General features: G+C 50.9%; 1 protein-coding gene across 1 annotated transcript in view; it reads right to left on the reverse strand.

The window, feature by feature from the left end:
- The window catches only part of LOC144754154 (E3 ubiquitin-protein ligase TRIM39-like), a 161,868-nt gene extending 144,879 nt beyond the window's left edge, over nt 1–16,989 (reverse strand). The window contains exon 1 of the mRNA XM_078641736.1: nt 16,509–16,989. Within this exon, the coding sequence (XP_078497862.1) occupies nt 16,509–16,922 (414 nt within the window). The 5' untranslated portion in view covers nt 16,923–16,989. The remainder of the gene's footprint in view (nt 1–16,508) is intronic.
- Nucleotides 16,990–17,196: the final 207 nt, after the last annotated feature.

Genomic DNA, 17,196 nt, shown 5'->3' on the forward strand with positions numbered 1-17,196 from the left:
CCCACCGATCGTGGCATAGTTGTATTGGGTCTTGTATGGACCAAGTGGTCCTTCAGATTTTGACCCCTTTTCCAAGCAAACAGAGGTAGGGGTAGTCTGTCCGTCTCTGTATTAAGAATTGCCCAATGTTTTCTCACAATTTGCTGGACTCTATTCGATTGTGTGGAAAAAGTATTGACACATGTGATCCGATCCTGTTTCTCCTTTGGGGGACATATTTCTAGCAGGCTCTCTCGATTGTTATTGGAGGCTCTCTTTTTAGCCCTGCGTATCAAATTTTTGGGGTAGTTCTTTGCAGCCAGACTTGCCTCTAGACTCTTGGCATGCTTCTCAAATGATGATTTGGTTGAACAGTTGCGTTGTATCCTCAAAAATTGCCCAAATGGCAGATTGTCCCGTAGGGCTTTCGGGTGGCAACTTTGATAACTTAGAAGAGAATTTCTAGCCATTGGCTTACGATACAGTTCTATATTAACCAATCACTGATGCACATAATTTATGGATTGTGTAACCAAATTTACGTTTTGTTGTTTGGTTGTTTGTCTCCTTTTATGTATCTGTTTGGGTGCCTTTCCTTCGTTTCCTATCCTTTCTACTACCCAATTTTATTTGTTCATATCACATTTCACTTTTTTTCACCTTTCACTTGCACTGCTCTACAGCTGTCTTTTCACACCCTAGTATATGGTAACACCTACTGGGTTCCACTGTTGAGACAAAGGTGTGAGCTCTTGCTGTCTACAGTGGAAGTCTAAAACTTACCTTCCCGGTGAGAAGGAACCCAGATGATGAACAGGGCGTCCAGGATCGACAGCTGATGGGTATCTTTCTTCACAGGAAAGATACTTACTCTGAGATAGCATACCTACACATAGTTGAGGTTTGATTCTCTATCTTTTGTGGGGTGTCCTCCCTTTTTGCAGATACATATTTTGAACTAACTAGCTAATGACCCACTGCTACTCTTTGTTGATATATTCCTTCACTATCCCTGGGCACCATCACGGGGGAGAGCCTTCGCTATCCACTAGACATTGCCAGTGAGCACCGACCGAGAGGTGTCCCCAGTTGCGTGACACACCTCACACGACGCTTCCATCAGGAACGGACATTTTGCACAGCTTTCTTTAGCGCGGCTCAAGGGTCGGGGAGACACTTTTGCAGACAGGGCCTGGAGGCCTGTTACACGGATCTCATTGCTACGTGCTAGCCCTCCAACTGACCCCCTCATTGTGAATTGGGAGTGGAGGCTCGTACAAATGGCTGTTGCCAGAGCTCGTAAGGACAGATTAGTAAAAGACTGGTTACTTAAAGTGGGGGGCGTTGGAACAGAGACGATGACCCATACTGGAGGGGCTGTTGAGGGGAGGGGGGGGTCAGAGCAGAGCTTGACGGACAATTTACCAGTAAGGTCCTAGAATCTCTTTTAGTGGACCTCACCAGGGAATTTCATACCATGAAGAAAGATCTTACTACCAAAATCCGTGAGATGCGCAAAGACATTGATTCTGTGGGGGAACGAATGGCCGACTTGGAGAATCAGACAGCGGCCAGAGATGAAGAGGTGTCCCAGCTCCAACAGGAGGTACTCAGGCTGCGCAATCAACTTCTGGATCTTCAATCCCATGTGGAGGACCTGGAGAACCTCTCTCGTCGAAATAATATTCGGATCCGGGCGGTACCTCAGGGGCCAGAAGGGCAAGACATTGAGGCCTTCGTCATGGACTTGTTCCGTCACATCCTGGAAGGTCCCCCGGGCCAGGAGATCCGACTGGACCGGACACATCGAGTGGGTCTCAAGAGATCTCTGATGGCCCCTCCACCCAATATCCTGACGTGTGTCCTCGACTTCAAGCTTAAGGAGCGCATTCTCCGTGAGGCACGGTCCAACCGTCCCATTGAATTTCGCTCCTGTAGGCCTCTTCTCTTCCAAGACTTAGCGGCCTCCACTCTACAGAAACGACGTGACTTCCCCCCATCACCGCATTTCTCCGATCCAAAGACATCGCTTACTCTTGGGGGCATCCATTTAGGCTAATTTTCAAATGGGAGGGCAGACTCCGCCAAATACGTTCTCTGGATGAAGCAACATCTCTTCTGCAACTGCCGGAGTCTGACCACGCCGAGCCGGTGAAACCCACAGCGTCCGCCCGACGGGGGGATAACGGCCGATGGCAGAGAGTCGGCGGTACGCCGTCTGGCTCTCGTCCGGATCCAGACGCGATTGCCAAAGAACTCTCCGCAGTCCTTCAGACCCTGTCAGAGGACTCCAACAATGCAGATTGACCTATAAAATTTTGAGGTGCTGATTTCTGTCACTTTGTAGGGTCACACCGGCTATTATGGCTGGGTCCGGGCGGGTGGGGGCGACGGGGGTTCCTGCTATCCATCCCACGTCTCACCACAGGCGAAATGCCTGGGAAATTTGTGAACTATTCATTGGAATGTTTCTTCCTTTACGTTTGTGGTTTGGGGTTTTTCATTTAGGTTGTCTCCTCCTCCTCTGATGTATATCAAGGGTGGTATTATACTATTGCACCTCATTTTCCATTCCCATAATCAATCAATCATAGCATTTGTAAAGCGCACTACATACCCGTGAGGGTCTCAAGGCGCTGGGGTGGTGGGGGGGGGGAGGAGCTGCTACTATTCGAATAGCCAGGTCTTGAGGAGTCTCCTGAAGATTAGAAGGTCTTTGGTTTGTCGGAGGCGAATGGGGAGGGTGTTCCATGTCTTGGCGGCGAGGTGGGAGAATGATCTGCTGCAGGTGGTCACTCTTCGGGTGCGGGGGACGATGGCGAGGGCATGGTCAGCGGAGTGGAGCTGGCGGGGGGGGGGGGGTGGAGGCCGAGTCGTCTGTTGAGGTAAGCTGGTCCGGTGTTGTGGAGTGCTTTGTGTGCGTGGGTGAGGAGCTTGAAGGTTATCCTCTTGTTGATGGGGAGCCAGTGCAAGTCTTTCAGGTGGGGTGTGATGTGGCTGTGGCGAGGGATGTCGAGGATAAGGCGTGCGGAGGCGTTCTGGATGCGTTGGAGTCGTGTCAGAAGTTTGACCAGGGCTCCTGCGTAGAGTGCGTTGCCGTAGTCCAGTCTACTGCTGACAAGGGCTTGGGTGACCGTCCTTTTAGTTTCGGTGGGGATCCACTTGAAGTTCCTGCGAAGCATGTGGAGGGTGTTGAAGCAGGAGAAGGAGACGGCTTGTCATGGAGAGTGTGGGGTCGAGGATGACCCCTAGGTTTCGTGCGTGGTTGGTGAGTGAAGGGGGGTGTTCCTAGTGCCGTTGGCCACCAGGAGTCGTCCCAGGCCGAGGGGGTGGAGCGTTGTCCTGTCTGAGTTCAGCTTCAGTCGGTTGTCCCTCATCCAGTCGGTGACAGCCTTCATTCCTTCGTGTAGGTTGGTTTTGGCAGTGTGGGGGTCCTTGGTGAGCAAGAGGATCAGCTGGCTGTCGTCGGCATAGGAGATGATGTTTAGGTCGTGCTGTTGGGCGACGTGGGCAAGTGGTGCATTCTAGACTTTGAACAATGTTGGGCTGAGAGATGAACCTTGGGGTACTTCGCAGATGATCTCGGTGGTTTTGGAGCGGAAGGGGGTCAGGCGGACGCCCTGGGTTCTGCCGGAGAGGAAGGAGGTGGTCCAGTCCAGGGCCTTTCCTTGGATTCCGGCATCGTGGAGGCGTGCTCTTAGTGTGCGGTGGCAGACTGTGTCGAAAACGGCTGACAGGTCCAGGAGGATGAGGGCAGCGGTTTCGCCATTGTCGAGCATGATCCTGATGTTGTCGGTGGCGGCGATGAGGGCAGTTTCGGTGCTGTGGTTGCTGCGGAACCCGGACTGGGATGGGTCCAGGATGTTGTTCTCTTCGAGTTAGCTGGTTAGTTGTTTGTTGACGGCCTTTTCGATGACCTTCGCCGGGAACGGGAGCAGGGAGATGGGTCGGAAATTCTTGAGGTCCTTGGGAGCCGCCTTGGATTTCTTTAGTAGGGTGTTGATCTCTGTGTGCTTCCAGCTCCCTGGGAAGGTCGCTGTCTCGAAGGAGATGTTGATGGTTTTCCGGAGGTGGGGTGCGATGGTGCTGCTGGCTTTGTTGAAGATGTGGTGTGGGCAGGAGTCTTCCGGGGATTCGGAGTGGACGGTGTTCATGATCTTGATGGTGTCATCGTCGTCGATGTTGGTCCAGGCGAGCAGGTGATTGGTGCGGGTGGTGGTCGTGGATGTTGGATGTTGCCAAGGTGATGACGGTGTCAAAGCTGTCGTGGATGTCTGCGATCTTGCGATGGAAGACGGTGGCCAGCGATTCGCACAGGTCTTGTGATGGTGGGATGTCGTTGCTGTTGGAGCTGGGGTTGGAGAGTTCCTTCACGATGCTGAAGAGCTCTTTGCTGTTCTGTGCGTTGCTGTCTAGGTGGTCTCTGAAGGCGGTCCTTTGGGCGGATCTGATGAGTTGGTGGTGTTGGCTGGTGGCGTTCCTGTGGGATGTGCAGTTTTCCGGTGTTTTTTTGCGGGTCCAGTTTTTTTCTAGTTTACGGCAGGCTCGCTTGGAGGCCTGGACGTCTTTGGTGAACAAGCTGGCTCTCTTGCTGGTGTGGGTGTTGGCGGGCTTCCTGAGTGGGGCGAGGGTGTTGGGGCAGTCGTTGATCCATTGTCTGAGGCTTTGGGCTGCGGTGTCGGGGTCAGTCGGGTCTGCGGGAGGGATCTGGGTGAGGGCGGCAGTTAACTGTTCCTCGGTGATCTTGCCCCAGCTGCGGCGAGGCATCTGCTGGGTGCGGTGGTGTATGGAGGGTTTTGCGGAATGTGAAGTGGATGCAGCGGTGGTCGGTCCAGTGGAGTACGGCGGTGCGGTCAAAGAAGACGTGGGTGCTCGCAGAGAAGATGGGGTCCTCCTGTCCCGTTGGTGCGGTCCTTGCGGGTGATCTTGTAGCCTTCCAGGATGCCTATGGCAATGTCAGGTGCCGAGGAGGGGGTCAGTCAGGTCTCCATCAGGAAGGCGACGTCCGGGGTGTTGGTGTTGAGTAGGTCCCAGAGTTTGACGGCGTGTTTGCGGGCAGAGCGGGTGTTGAGCAAGATGCATCTGAGGAAGTGGGGTTCTTCTGTGGGTGGGTTGGCGGGCCGTATGCTGGTGAAGTTGCAGGGACAGTGTTGTTGGCTATAGCAAATCCGCGTCCACATTCTTATGACTCCTGACCTCCAAGTTGTGTCCCTCAATGTGAAGGGGCTAAACAACCCCACCAAACGCTGAGCCCTTCTGTCCTATTTGGAGCATTTGAATGCCCATATATGCCTACTCCAGGAGACGCACCTGCCCCCTGCTGATACCCATCGACTGAGATCAAAGGCATTCCCTCACCAGATGTTCTTGTCGGCCACTTCCAAAATCGCTGGGGTTGCTATATTGGTGTCTTCCAGGTTCCAGGGGCAGGTTGGTAAAAAGTGGGCGGAAATTAAAGGGAGGTTCTTGGCTTACACCCTCACCTAAGATACACACACGTTCTTTGTAGCCTCGGTATACGTCCCCAACAGTGAGCAAGAGGGTTTCATTAAGACAGTAATTCAGGAACTCCCGGGCCTACCAGACAAAACAGTCCTGCTAGGAGGGGACTTATAATGATGGATGGTGACTTTGATCGTTCTGCGCATAGGTGGGGTCAAACGGGGACTTTGTCCAACGCAGGGAAGCGATTGCTGGTGGAAGCTGGACTGACCGACATATGGAGACTTCGACACCCCAACACTAGGGCCTACACTTTCTACTCCCACCCCCATAAAACATACAACAGAATTGACTATCTCTTTACCTCTCACCTCCTAACGCGGCAGGTCCGAGAGGTGGAGATTCTTCCATGTCCCCTGTCTGACCACTCCGCACTGCGGCTCTCGCTGACCATGCCCCAGCAGCGCCCTACTCACCGTTTTTGGCGTCTTTGTGAAACTATGCTTCAACGCCCTTCCATAGTGCAACAGAATGAAGCAAGCATGCTGACTATTTATCCTCTAATGAAAACCCAGACAGATCTTTGACGACCCTATGGGAGGCGATGAACGCGGTGATTCGAGGGGTCTTCATCAGCATAGCGGCCGCCGACAATAGAGATAGGCGGGAAAAACGAGACCACTTGAAGAGCGAGGTCACTGAGTTGGAGCGTATCCACCAGCGGACTGGTGCTCCTAGAGTCTGGAAACTCCTAAAGGCGGCCCGGGCACAGCTAGTGGGGTTGGATGTTGACCGAGCTGAATATACGGCTCTACACCTCAAGCATACTTTTTATGTGGGTGGGGACCATTGTGGGCGACTTCACGCAAACCGCCTTGGAGGGCAAAGACAAGCTCACATAGTGGCAGCGGTACTAAATCCCGGGGGCGGGGGGAGAGAAAGAAGTGAGGACGCTGAAATTGTGGAGGCCTTCAGACACTTCTACGGAAAGCTGCACTCGGCCCAAGCTCTAACCGTAATTGAACCGACCCAATACCTCCATGACATGGCTACAGCCAAACTGCTGCCATCTCAGGTGGCCGAACTAGAGGCCCCCATCCAATTGGAGGAGGTCTTATCGGCAATTGCTTGCTTGAAGCTCAACAAATCACCCGGCCCTGATGGGTTCACTTCGGGTTTTTATAAAAAGTTTGTGGGACGTTGGCCCGGCACTTGGTGCGTGTTTTTAACTCTGTCGGGTCGTCCCCCACCTCTTCCTTCCCATCTTCTCTGTTAGAGGCCTTAAGAACCGTGATTTTAAACCAGGGAAGGATACCCATCTATGCAGCTCCTATCGCCTCATATCTCTACTCAATGTGGACCTAAAAATCTTTACCAGTATTTTTGCGGCCAGACTCTCTCGTCACCTCCCCGGTCTGATTGATCCGGACCAATCAGGCTTTGTTCCCAGGCGACAGTGCTCCAATAATACCAAACGACTCTTCCACCTGATGGACCGCTCTGAGCTTTTTCGGCGGAACGCATGAGCCTCTCGGTCGATGCTGAAAAAGCGTTTGATAGGGTCCACTAGCCATACCTCCGTGCGACACTCGTACACTTTGGCGTCACGGACCGCTTTATCGATTGGATCTTTCAGAGTTATGTGAACCCTACTGCTACGGTATGGGGGAACAGTGTGGCATCAGCGGCCTTCCCTATTCATAGGGGAACCAGGCAGGGGTGCCCACCGTCACCACTCCTTTTCACCCTCTATATGGAGCCTCTATCTCAAAGAGTCAGTGATGAACCGGCCATTAAAGGATCGCACTTCGGGAATTCGGAGCACAAGCTCTGCATATAAGCCGATGATGTGGTGGCAACCCTGGAACATCCTCGGGAGTCCCTGCCGGTATTTTTAGATGAATTGGGTCAGTTTGCGATTACCTCGGGCTTCCAGATTAATATGCATAAGTCGCAAGCCCTGAACTTATCGCTAGAGCCCGAGACGTTGGAATATCTCCAGCGTACTTTTCAGATTCAATGGGTTCATGACGCGATTACCTACCAGGGTCTTCGGGTGGCTTCCACCATCTAGGCAGTTGAATTACACAATACTATTGAAACAAGTTTGAGATTACCTCCGCAAATGGAGACTACATTCCCTCTTTGGGCTAGGCCAGATTGCGGCAGTGAAGATGGTGCTGCCCCAGATTCTTTACCTATTTCACACTCTTCCGCTAATGCCCCCCTCTGGTGTGCTACGTGCCTTGCAGGGAGACATAAAGCGCTTTATCTGGCGGAATCAGAGGGCTCGGATGCATCGTGATCTTACATATAAAGAACCGGTAGATGGAGGGCTGGGTGTTTCTGATCTTTTGGCGTACTGGCGGGCGGCTCAGCTGAGGGCCCTGGTGGAGTGGTCACGCCCTGTATCTGAGAAACACTGGCTATTTTTATGGATAGGTCCCTGGCAGCCCAACCGCTATGGGGGGCTTCCATTCCTCTCCCGCAAGGGGCGGCCTCGCAATTTGTACCTCTCAGAAGTAACAAGACCCATAATGTTAGCCTGAGATAGAACTGCGATCGCCAGGGGACTCACATCTTTCCTATCTCCCATTATGCTCATCGTACAGAGCCCAGATTTTTCACCTGGCCTCGACTATGGGGAATTTCACCACTGGACGACAGAAGCTAACCGCTCCATAGGACAGTTCTTTGATCTTTCCGGACCGCGACGTTTCGTCGAGTTCCGCACTGACCACGGTGTTCCCGAAACAGAGCGCTTTCGATATCTACAGATTCCACACTGGGTGCTACATGGGGAGGTGCAGGAGGGTGCGGGGAGAATGCTCACACCGTTTGAGAAATGGTTAATTACAAGACACAGCGATGCACGCCTAACGTCCGACCTGTATAAAGTCACTCAAACCATCCCCGACACCGGGAAATCCCCCGGTCAACTGCGTTGGGAAAGCGAGCCGGGTAGAGACCTCTCGCCGAAAGAATGGAAGGATATTTTCTACCGAGACCGACTCATGGCCCGCAATGTTTCATCTATTGAAACAGCCACTAAGCTGGCCACCTATTGGTATTTAACCCCAGTAAGGCTCCATAGCAGTAACCCTTCACGTAGTCCGCTATGCTGGCGAGCCTGCGGTTCCCCAGGCACTCTCACACACTTACTTTGGGACTGCCCTATTCTGGGGACATACTGGCAACAGATCCTAGATGAGGTCGACCCCCACTTCGATACCCAGGTCCCGAGATTCCCAGTGTATAACCTCATTGGCCTTCCCAATGCCATAATTTTCCCGCTTACTTCTAGGAGAGGCAAATAAATAGTTTGTTTTGATAACTTTATTGCGATCATAGACCATAAAAGCAGAGATAAAATATGTACATACAAGATAAAATACATAAATAATTAAGAATACAAGGTTAAAAAGTTATTAAACAGTAAGTTATCAAAAGAAAGGTAGCAAACATCACAGTTAAGCACAGTTTATCGCAATTCCTTAGAGTAAATAAACAGAGCTCACCATAGGCGCGGCAGTCCAGAATGTTCTAACACATTGGGGTTCCACAACAGTCCCTTCTAGCGATGAAAAAGATCTCTCTCTCGTTAACCAACCCCGGGGGTTCCTTTCACGATTTGTGGGCACCCCTCCTTGTGCTCTTGACATCCGGATTTATGGAGCTCACCTGTCCCAAATATCTCAGATTGTTAAGACTGACGGATCCGCCACCAACATCTGTCTCTGTTACGCCCACTACTTAGTAGCCTATGGGGATTGCTCCATAGATCCTTCTTTTCTATCAGGTCATCCTTTTGTTTTTTCTTTTGAGGAGGAGGAGGAGGGAGGGGGTTCGGGTTTCCATTCTGTTGTTGTTCATGCCTGCCATATACGATAGTGATGTGCCGGGTTGCAACCCGATGATTGTGGAGCACCATGGCTCTTTCGTTCTTGTTGTGGATAAAACCAATAAAAGATTTTTTTATTTTTTTTTAAAGATGGATTCCAGGTTCTGCACCACTCACTGCATATATCCCCCTACTGTTCCATCCAAGGTTTTATCATTGCGTCACCACATCGCCACAGCCGCAAAGAACGAAGTGGAACTGCCCGGCTGCTATCAGAAGTATGCTAATGTGTTTTGTGACAGCATGGCTGAAGAATTACCTCCACACAGGATGTACCAGATTGATCTTATACCGAGTGCAGTGGTTCCTTGCAGCAGGATGTACACATTGACTGAACCCGAGAACCTACATCTCAGGCAGTACATAGAGAAATACCTTTCTTTGGGATTTATTCGTCACTCCAGGTCGCCTGCAGCTTCCCCTCTTTTTTTTTTTTTATACCTAAGGCCAATGGGGAGCTCCGAACATGCATGAACTTCAGAGCGCTGAACGCTATCACAGTGAAGAACCAGTACCCTCTCCCCCTTGTATCGGTTTGGCTGGACCAAGTGAAGTGGGCTGAGATATACAGGAAGCTCGACCTCTGAGGAGCCTACCATCTGGTTCGGATGCGAGAGGGGGACGAGGGGAAGACCGCCTTCAAGACTTGTTACGGGCTTTGTGAGTATCTCGTCATGCCTTTTGGCCTTTGTAATTCCCCAGCTGCCTTCCAGTTTTTCCTGAACAATGTTCTCAGGGAGTATCCGGACTGATTCGTGGTATATAGATGACATTCTTGTCTTTTCCACAGACATTGAAGAGCATAAGGAAAACATGAGGATTGTATTACAGACCTTGCAAAGGAATCACCTTTTCTGCAAGATCAGTAAATGCGAATTTCATGTCACCACCGTGGAGTTCTTGGGGGTCATGCTCACTCCTACATGCCAAATCATGACTGGGAGGAAGCTGACAGTCATTACTGAGTGGCCCAGCCCAAAGGACGTATGTGACAGACAAAGCTTTTTGGGCTTAGCCAATTTTTATAGGAGTTTTATCCATCATTTTTCTGCCCTGGTGGCCCCAGTCACACAATTGTTAAGGAAGAATGTTTCCTTCGAGTGGGATGAAGAAGCTCAAACCACCTTTGAAGCACTTAAGGCAGCCTTTTCCTCCGCTCCTATCTTGGCCCACGCTGATCCAGAACTACCATTCATTGTAGATGCTGACGCCTCCGATGTAGCAGTAGGAGCCATCACAAAGACATCCATCCACCGGGCATTTACATCCTGTCACTTTCATGTCCCGTAAGCTGAACAGTGCGGAGAGAAATTACACTATCACCGAAAAGGAGCTATTCGCCATGAAGGATGCCTTTTTGGAAAAAGGCACTGGATTAAAGGAGCGAAAAACCAAGTAACTGTTTACACAGATCACCACAATCTGCAGTTCATGAAATCCACCAGGCAGCTTACTCCTCGTCAGCTAAGGTGGATGATGTTCTTTTCTGAATATCACTGTGTCATCACCTTTAGGCCCAGCAGAGACAACAAGAAAGCAGATGCGCTGAGCAGACAAACTACTCAATTGGAAGGTACAACGAACCCCGTACAAGCAATCTTTACACCTAACCAAGTAATTTGTGTAACCCATACTAACGAATTCCTACACAAAGTAAAGAGAGGAGTACAGACCGCCACTTGGAGAGACTGGTTCAGACATCATCCCGAATGGAGAATGCATCAAGGCATTCCCATGAAAGGAAAGCAAGTCCTATTACCCACCAAGGAAGGTAGACAGCAAGCCTTTCACTGGTGCCATATTCTCCTGTGTGCTGGACATTGTGGTGGTCTGAAGACCATTGAAAACACCCTACGACGATACTGGTGGCCCTCTCTCCCCAGAGACATCTCTCTTTGGGTCGAGGGTGTGGTGAATTCTACGGTCTCCCAGAACAAACTATGGTACTTGGTGTCTTGGAAAGGATATGGTTCTGAGGAGGACTCCTGGGAATTGCCTTCCTCTGTACATGCTCCCCGGCTGGTGGCCCTTCATAGGAGATTCCCGGATGAGCCCTGCGCCTGTCAGTGCTCTCCGAAGGGATGATGTACAGTAAGGGCGCACAGAGGGTGAGCGCACTGCCAGTGGACGCGAGGATGCAACGGGACAAGAAACTACAATTCCTGTCATCCGCCTGCACTGTCAACGCACGTGCTGACATAGCACGCTGTTAGAAGTCAGGATATCAGGAGATGGCACCGTTACGAAGACGCCAATTATACTGTGATTACCGAAGTACCAGAAAGTACGGTCGGGTAAGGGTGTGAACTTGTACCGGCTTTATTCCTTTTTGTTTCATTTGTTATTGTGCTATGGCAGCTCCCAGAGCACGTTTCCTTGTTCCTCCCGTTGGCGAGACGCGTTACTTCTTACGGTCTCATGCGGGAGGAAATGTGTTGCCATTTGCCTGAGACAAGTGTTCTGGAACTATTGCCACTCTCTCTTTGAGACAAAAGGGGGAGCGCATGAGTGCTACATTTTGCTTTCTAGTATTGCTTTTATTGGCTGAAGTTTAACACTGTTCTCCAAATACACTATTATGCGCTGAGAGAATCCCTATTCTGGAGATTGTCTTCCCTTCATCCTGGGTAATGGATGGGAACTGTTAATGACCTTTTGGAATTACTAATGCCCTATCCAGGAACGCAATTCTGATTCTTGCATGCAGTTAATATTGGCTTCTGTGTTATCCTTTAAATTGTGGGTGAGATCAGTTAGGGGTGTCCAGGACTGAACTGACATAGTCTGGTGGGGACAAGCACATTTCATACGAAGGATAGGTAAGTGCTGATACCTTGTGTTCATCCTCACATCTCGCCCGGTTTAAGGCCATCATGGTTTCCTTTACTGGTCTCCCTCCCCCGTTGTGCCTACCCTTTCCTTCCCTTGCTTGACCATCCCACTAGTCCGAGAGGATTTATTCTATCCGGACTTGGGGCTGTCGAGAGGTGGACCTCTTTAAGCTTCAACCCGATCTGGAGGATAACATGGTGACCGTGACATAAAGGCTATGCAACAGGCAAATGAAAATGAAGGCTCAGCTAACAAAGAACAATGGAAAGAGCAGCACTCGTCAACGGTGAAACAGGCTGAAGCAGACTCTGGCGATAGATTCTTTTGCTGTCAGATCACTCTAGTCTCTCTGGGGAAGAGGAAATAGACCCAACCAGACACCACACGAGGGAGAACTCATTGGACAGTATGTTTAGTGGTGGGAGCAGCCTGGATGAAAATCAAACATCACAACCAGATGGCATGGGATTAGAGGGCACGGCTAAGAAAGTAAAAAAGACCAGGGCATATCAATCTTGACCTAAAATATTGTACTTTTCAGGACAATACCAGTGGAACTTTGTAAACTCTGGTTGCGGAAACTAGACTCTATGTGTGTGAGTTTCCTGAGGGGGTATAAAAGCCTAGGAGGGCTCTTAAATATATGACCATGCCAAGATTACGAGGTGGGTGGTAATTTCCCAATTTTACCTCTTATTACTGGGCATGTTGATTCAATATAAGGGGATTTTATTAACTGGAGAAACAAGGGGGAGTGGTGTCATAGAATATCCAATTATATATAAGATGGAGCTTGGAATTGAAGCAAAAGGATGCTTTATCTACACTCCTGGCAGTGTCGGACAATATCAGAAATAAGGTAGATCAGGGAAAGACAGTCGCCTTGATTTTATTAGACCTCTCGGCGGCATTTGATAGCGTCCCACACCACCGACTCCTGGAAATCCTTGCAGCCAAGGGTATCCGGGAAAAGGCATTAGGGTGGCTGCAGTCTTTCATGCAAGACAGAACACAGTCAGTACGGATGGGTGATTTTGTTTCCCCTCCCCGGAACATCAAGTATGGGGTCCCACAAGGGGCCTCATTGAGTCCAACCCTATTTAACGTGTTTGTTTCATCACTAGCCGAAATAGGGAGAAAGTGGGGTGTCGGGATCTGCTCTTACGCAGACGACACCCAACTAATGATTTCATTAGATGAAGAAGACGACCCTAAGGACAGGCTACTGAACTGTCTGACTGAACTAGCCAACTGGATGCACAACCATTGTCTCAAACTGAACGCAGACAAGTCTGAGATTTTGCTGTTTGGTAGACACATACATCTATGGGACAGCAGTTGGTGGCCCACCACTCTGGGCACCGCTCCTATCCCAGCATCAACGGCCAAGAATTTAGGTGTGATTCTAGACAACTCCTTGAGCATGAAAACTCATGTATCTATAACTTGTGGCAAAGGCTTTGCACTACTCTAGATGCTCCGGCGAGTTTTTCCATGGATCCCCACAGAGTGTAGGAAAATACTGGTCCAGTCCTTATTAATGAGCAGGCTGGATTACGGAAATTCCCTGTTTGTGGGAATGGCAGACTATCTGTTAGTGAAATTACAGGTCGTACAGAACGCTGCAGCAAAGGCAATTTGCAATAAAAGAAAGTACGACCCAGCCAAAAGCTACCTGCGTGAGCTTCACTGGCTACCAATGAGACAGAGAGCTATCTTCAAGCTAATGTGCATAACGCATAGAGCATTGCACAACACGGGCCCTCGCATCCTAAAAAATAAAATCAGATTCTATTCAAATTCTATTCTATTCTATTCTGTGGACATGTGAGGCGAGGTTCCCATGTGCAGTGATGGGGGCCACAGTGGATCATCTTGTTCCTCACCGGAAGAACCCAGAGAGTCCACCTCCCCCCGTTCCGATCAGCGCCCACCAAAGTCATCTGCGGCGTCCCGCAAGGATCCTCCCTCAGCCCCACCCTCTTCAACGTCTACATGAGCCCTCTCGCAGACATCGCTCGTCAACACAACCTCAACATCATCTCCTACGCTGACGACACCCAGCTGATCCTCTCCCTCACCAACGACCCCGCCACGGCCAAAGCCAACCTCCAGGAAGGAATGAACGACGTCGCAGAATGGATGAAGATCAGCCGTCTGAAACTGAACTCCGACAAGACGGAAGTCCTCATCCTCGGACCATCTCCCTCTGCCTGGGACGACTCCTGGTGGCCCGTGCCCTGGGCATCGCACCCAAACCAACAGACCACGCCCGCAACCTAGGCTTCATCCTGGACTCCTCCCTCGCGATGACCAATCAAGTGAACGCCGTCTCGTCATCCTGCTTCAACACCCTGCGCCTGCTCCGTAAGATCTTCCGATGGATCCCCCCCGAAACCAGGAAGACGGTCACCCAGGCCCTCGTCACCAGCCGTCTGGACTACGGGAACACCCTCTATGCTGGCACCACAGCCAAACTCCAGAAAAGACTCCAGCGCATTCAGAACGCCTCAGCACGACTCATCCTGGACATCCCTCCTACAACCACATCTCTGCCCACCTGAAAGAACTGCACTGGCTCCCCGTCAACAAGAGGATCACGTTCAGACTCCTCACCCACGCACACAAGGCTCTCCACGACACGGGCCCGAAGTACCTCAACAGCCGCCTCACATTCTACACACCCACCCGCCAGCTCCGATCCGCCAGCCTCGCCCTCGCCTCCATCCCACGCTTTCGGAAGTCCACCGTCGGAGGAAGATCCTTCTCCTACCTGGCAGCCAAGACATGGAACTCCCTCCCCACTCACCTACGGCTGACCCTGGACCATCTCTTCTTCAGGAAACAACTCAAGACCTGGCTGTTCAAGCAGTCTGATGGCCGTCTCCCTTCTACAGGAGGCGCTGGAACCCCAGGACTGAGGAAGGACCTCTACTGAAGAGAACGCGGAAGATCAGAGACGGGAATGATGGCCGTCTCCCTTCTAAGGAGGCGCTGGACCCCAGGGCCGAGGAAGGACCTCTACTGAAGAGAACGCGGAAGATCAGAGACGGGAATGATGGCCGTCTCCCTTCTACAGGAGGCGCTGGACCCCCAGGACTGAGGAAGGACCTCTCTTGCCGCTGAAGGGAGGGGTTTGTCCTCATCACCCCGAGCCCAGTCCGCTGCTCTGCACCTTGAGGTGAGGAGGTCGGACACTCCGAGCTTCCTCAGACCGGGAGCCTGTGATCGCAGCCCTGCCTGACGGTCATTCATCCTGTGAGGGGTCCCCAAAGCCAGCGAGCTTCAAGCAGCCAAAGCTACAGGAGATCTTCACTCTGTGTTCAATGACGATTTAAGTCTAGCGCCTGGACCCTGCACCTCTCTTTGTGTCTGATGAACCCTGCACTGTTCGGGAGTCATCTGCACCAATGCCCTTGAGACCCTGTGCACGTCACAATGCATCGCTGCAGCTCTTCTGCTGTGTCTCTGCTCCTGTGAGCTCATGTGCTACACCCTGCATTGTCGTGTCAAGTCTTCTGACACCGACAACTCACACTGCAGTGTTACACGGAATGAGTATAATGTAAGATCCTAAAACACCCACACACATCCCTTCTGATCCTCTGCAGCCGCCTCTGTGGCTCACAGTATACAGCCCATGATCCCAGCGCTCTGACAGACACACTTTGTGCTCTTTTGAAGGTTCTTATAAAGCCCTCAAGGTGTCTATTCACTTACAATCTCTAAACACCACAAACATACCTTGTATTTTTCAGCAGCCTGCTCGAAGAACACTTAACACCCCTAAATATACATTGTATCCTCTTAAAAACTTAACAAGTTAATTCATTTGTGAATCGTGATCGTCCACAGACATGCCTTGTGCTCCTCTGCAGCTTCTTCCTCAGTAGAACTTACACTGTCTTCACTTGTGAACACCCACATACACTCCTTGCACAGACATCTCTTTGGGACCCACGGGTGCATTATGATACATAAACACCCACAGACACACCCTGTTCTCTTCTGCAGCCTCCTCTATGGCATAAACAGGGAGGGAGACCAGATGACTCCATGCCACCGGGAAACAACTTTTTAATTTCTAGGATTTTGATTTAACATATCAGTGCATTCTGGGATTTGTAGTTTTGATTCACTTTACTGGACCCTATTGCTTGAACACACCAGGTCAAAATATGTAAAAAGCAAAATCCAGAAATGTAAAAGTGTTGTCCCAGTGACATGGCGCCTTCTGGCACCCTATAAAAAGGGTGACGTTTGTAATCTCTGCACACACAGCGTGTGCTCTCCGGCTGCCCCTTGGTGTGGCTCACCAAGCGACTTTGTGATCCCTTAAGGCCCACAGACGTACCTTGTGCTCCTCTGCAGCCTCCTCTATGGGACTTGCTGAGTGAGTTTTATGCTCCTTGGATTCCCGGCAGACCCAGCATATCATCCTCTGATCCTCTGCACAGAACAGCCTCAGTTTCTCATCATGTTTCTCACACAGATTCTCCCCCGGGGGCTTCACGGGGGGCAGATGAAGCTGTTTTGCAATTTCCACCATGTTCCCCACTAGTCTGTTGGGTCGGAGGTTTTTCCTAGAAGATATTTCCCTGCACTGTGGACAGGGGAAGTTTCCATCTCTTCCCTCCCAGCTCTGGGTGATGCAGGAGCGGCAGAAGTTGTGTCCACAATCGATCATCACCGGATCAGAAAAATATTCCAAACAGATGGAACAAGTGGCCTCTTCCTGGAGGTTCCCGAGCTGAGCTGCTGCCGCCATGATGCAGAAACGCAGGAAGTGAAGGTAAGTTTCAGTTTCTCTCTTTGAAGTGGGTGTGTCTGTGCGTCTGTCCCTCCCTGTGTGCAGTGGGTGTGTCTGTGCGTCTGCCCCTCTCTGTGTGCAGTGGGTGTGTCTGTGCAGTGGGTGTGTCTGTGCGTCTGTCCCTCTCTGTGTGCAGTGGGTGTGTCTGTGCGTCTGTCCCTCTCTGTGTGCAGTGGGTGTGTCTGTGCGTCTGTCCCTCTCTGTGTGCAGTGGGCGTGTCTGTGCGTCTGTC

The sequence above is a fragment of the Lissotriton helveticus genome, chromosome 5_1 (genome assembly GCF_964261635.1).
Source record: "Lissotriton helveticus chromosome 5_1, aLisHel1.1, whole genome shotgun sequence".
Classification (NCBI taxonomy): Eukaryota; Metazoa; Chordata; class Amphibia; order Caudata; family Salamandridae; genus Lissotriton; species Lissotriton helveticus.